General features: G+C 46.2%; 1 protein-coding gene across 1 annotated transcript in view; it reads left to right on the top strand.

The window, feature by feature from the left end:
• Positions 1-1706, top strand: part of LOC107099398 (cytochrome b ascorbate-dependent protein 3) — an 8480-nt gene extending 6774 nt beyond the window's left edge. Inside the window, exons 4-6 of the mRNA XM_015397494.1 lie at positions 982-1190; positions 1283-1437; positions 1505-1706. Coding sequence (XP_015252980.1) covers positions 982-1190; positions 1283-1437; positions 1505-1706 — 566 coding nt within the window. The remainder of the gene's footprint in view (positions 1-981; positions 1191-1282; positions 1438-1504) is intronic.
• Positions 1707-1747: the final 41 nt, after the last annotated feature.

The raw sequence follows: 1747 nt of genomic DNA, 5'->3' as shown, positions 1-1747 counted from the left end.
TCTTTCTATTTTATTTTATGTTTTGGGATCGATCCTAGTTTTTTTGTTGTTTAGTTACTATTGGTTTGCTCCGGTTAATGTTTAACCCTGTACCGTCCCAATCACGTGATCGTTACTAATACTGATTCTTATCCCACGGGATTCCCGAAAAAATGTCACTCTATCAGGTAGCAGATGCCCATGATTGACGCGTCCGGAACCAATCGTGTACAACGGACCGTCTTCTGTGATTGGTTGGGGTTATTCATAGATTTCTCACTGTAGCGGCGGCCATTTATTTTAGTTTCACTTCCAGTTCTATTTCACCGCTTGCTATGCAGCTGTGGGCAGATCTTTAAGCCACATGGTAAAAAATGCGTCAAAAAAGATCTCCTGCTCCTTTAAGCCGGACAGGCTTATGTTTCAGATACTTATTTTATTCGGCTAAAGTTTATTTTGTATTAAAGTTAATTGCTGGATAATAATTAGTTTTGCATGTGTTCATGTTACAGAAAAATATGCATCTAATTTAATCAGGTTTGAGTGAAATAGTTAAAAAAAATCACCACAACCTTTTTTTTTTTCCAAAGATTTGGCGACCCTTAGTGTGACTGATGAGGGTGATGGTGGGGAGGCCTTCCTTCTGCTCGTTAGAAAAGAATAATCATCAAATAAAAGTGAAAAATGTTGAAAGGTGGACAGAGACGCTTGAAATGTTTTAATTTTAACTAGAATGTGGAAGAAAGCAGTTCAGTAATGTCGGTTTTTAACTGGGAACACATTTCAGGCGCTCACTGGTGATCTGTTTGCTCAATCATTGCTTCTCTGTTAAAGATTAATAAAACATTCGAACCTAAAAACAGGAACCATGTGGACTGATTGTAAAGTAGCGTAACGACATCCTGTGGAACCAGTTCCTCATCAAACAGCAGATGCAGAAGATCTGCTTCTTCCTGATCTCGTCCTCTAATGTCTCCTGTGGGTTTCGGTTGTGTTTTCCAGGAGCGGTGGTGTACCGCGTCCCGCTGACCTGGGGTCAGAATAAACTTCCCTGGAAGCTGCTCCATGCAGCTCTGATGCTGCTCTCCCTCATCCTGTCCATCCTGGGGCTCTGCGCCGTCTTTGACTTCCACAACGCCCAGAAGATCGCCAACCTCTACTCGCTGCACAGCTGGATCGGGATCACTGCCGTGGCTCTTTTTGCTCTTCAGGTACGTGGATCCTAATGGAGGAATGTGTTTTTGTTTTCTAAGTAATTTCCCTCTGGGATTATGTCTGATTCTGAGTCGTCTCATCTCTGCAGTGGGCGGTGGGCTTCGCCGGCTTCCTGCTGCCCTGCTCCCCCGTGGCGTTCCGTAAACTCCTGAAGCCCGTCCATGTGTGGCTGGGCGGCAGCATCCTGCTGCTCAGCGTCGCCGCCTGCATCTCCGGCATCAACGAGAAGCTCTTCTTCGTCCTGTGAGTGGTCTGCGCTGCTCTAAGATGATGCCACGGGGGGAATCCTGACCGCTGGTTGTTTCCACAGGAAGGGGACGCCTAACGGGACGCAGCCGTACTCCAGCCTCCCAGCAGAGGCCGTGTTAGGAAACTCATTGGGGGCGTTAATCGTGGCCTTCGGCTTGGTGGTCCTAAAGATCTTGGCCAACGTTAACTGGCAGAGGCCAGACTCCAGGCCTGGAGACACGGCGTACACGGTGAGAGGAGCTGGAAAAAACATCCAGAAATAAGTTAAAATTAAGTGTATTTACCTTTAATTTGAGAAGGTAAA

Source organism: Cyprinodon variegatus, unplaced genomic scaffold, assembly GCF_000732505.1.
Source record: "Cyprinodon variegatus isolate N-32 unplaced genomic scaffold, C_variegatus-1.0 Scaffold866, whole genome shotgun sequence".
Lineage (NCBI taxonomy): Eukaryota > Metazoa > Chordata > Actinopteri > Cyprinodontiformes > Cyprinodontidae > Cyprinodon > Cyprinodon variegatus.
The sequence above is the reverse complement of the archived record's forward strand: the minus strand, read 5'-3'. Positions and strand labels throughout refer to the sequence as shown.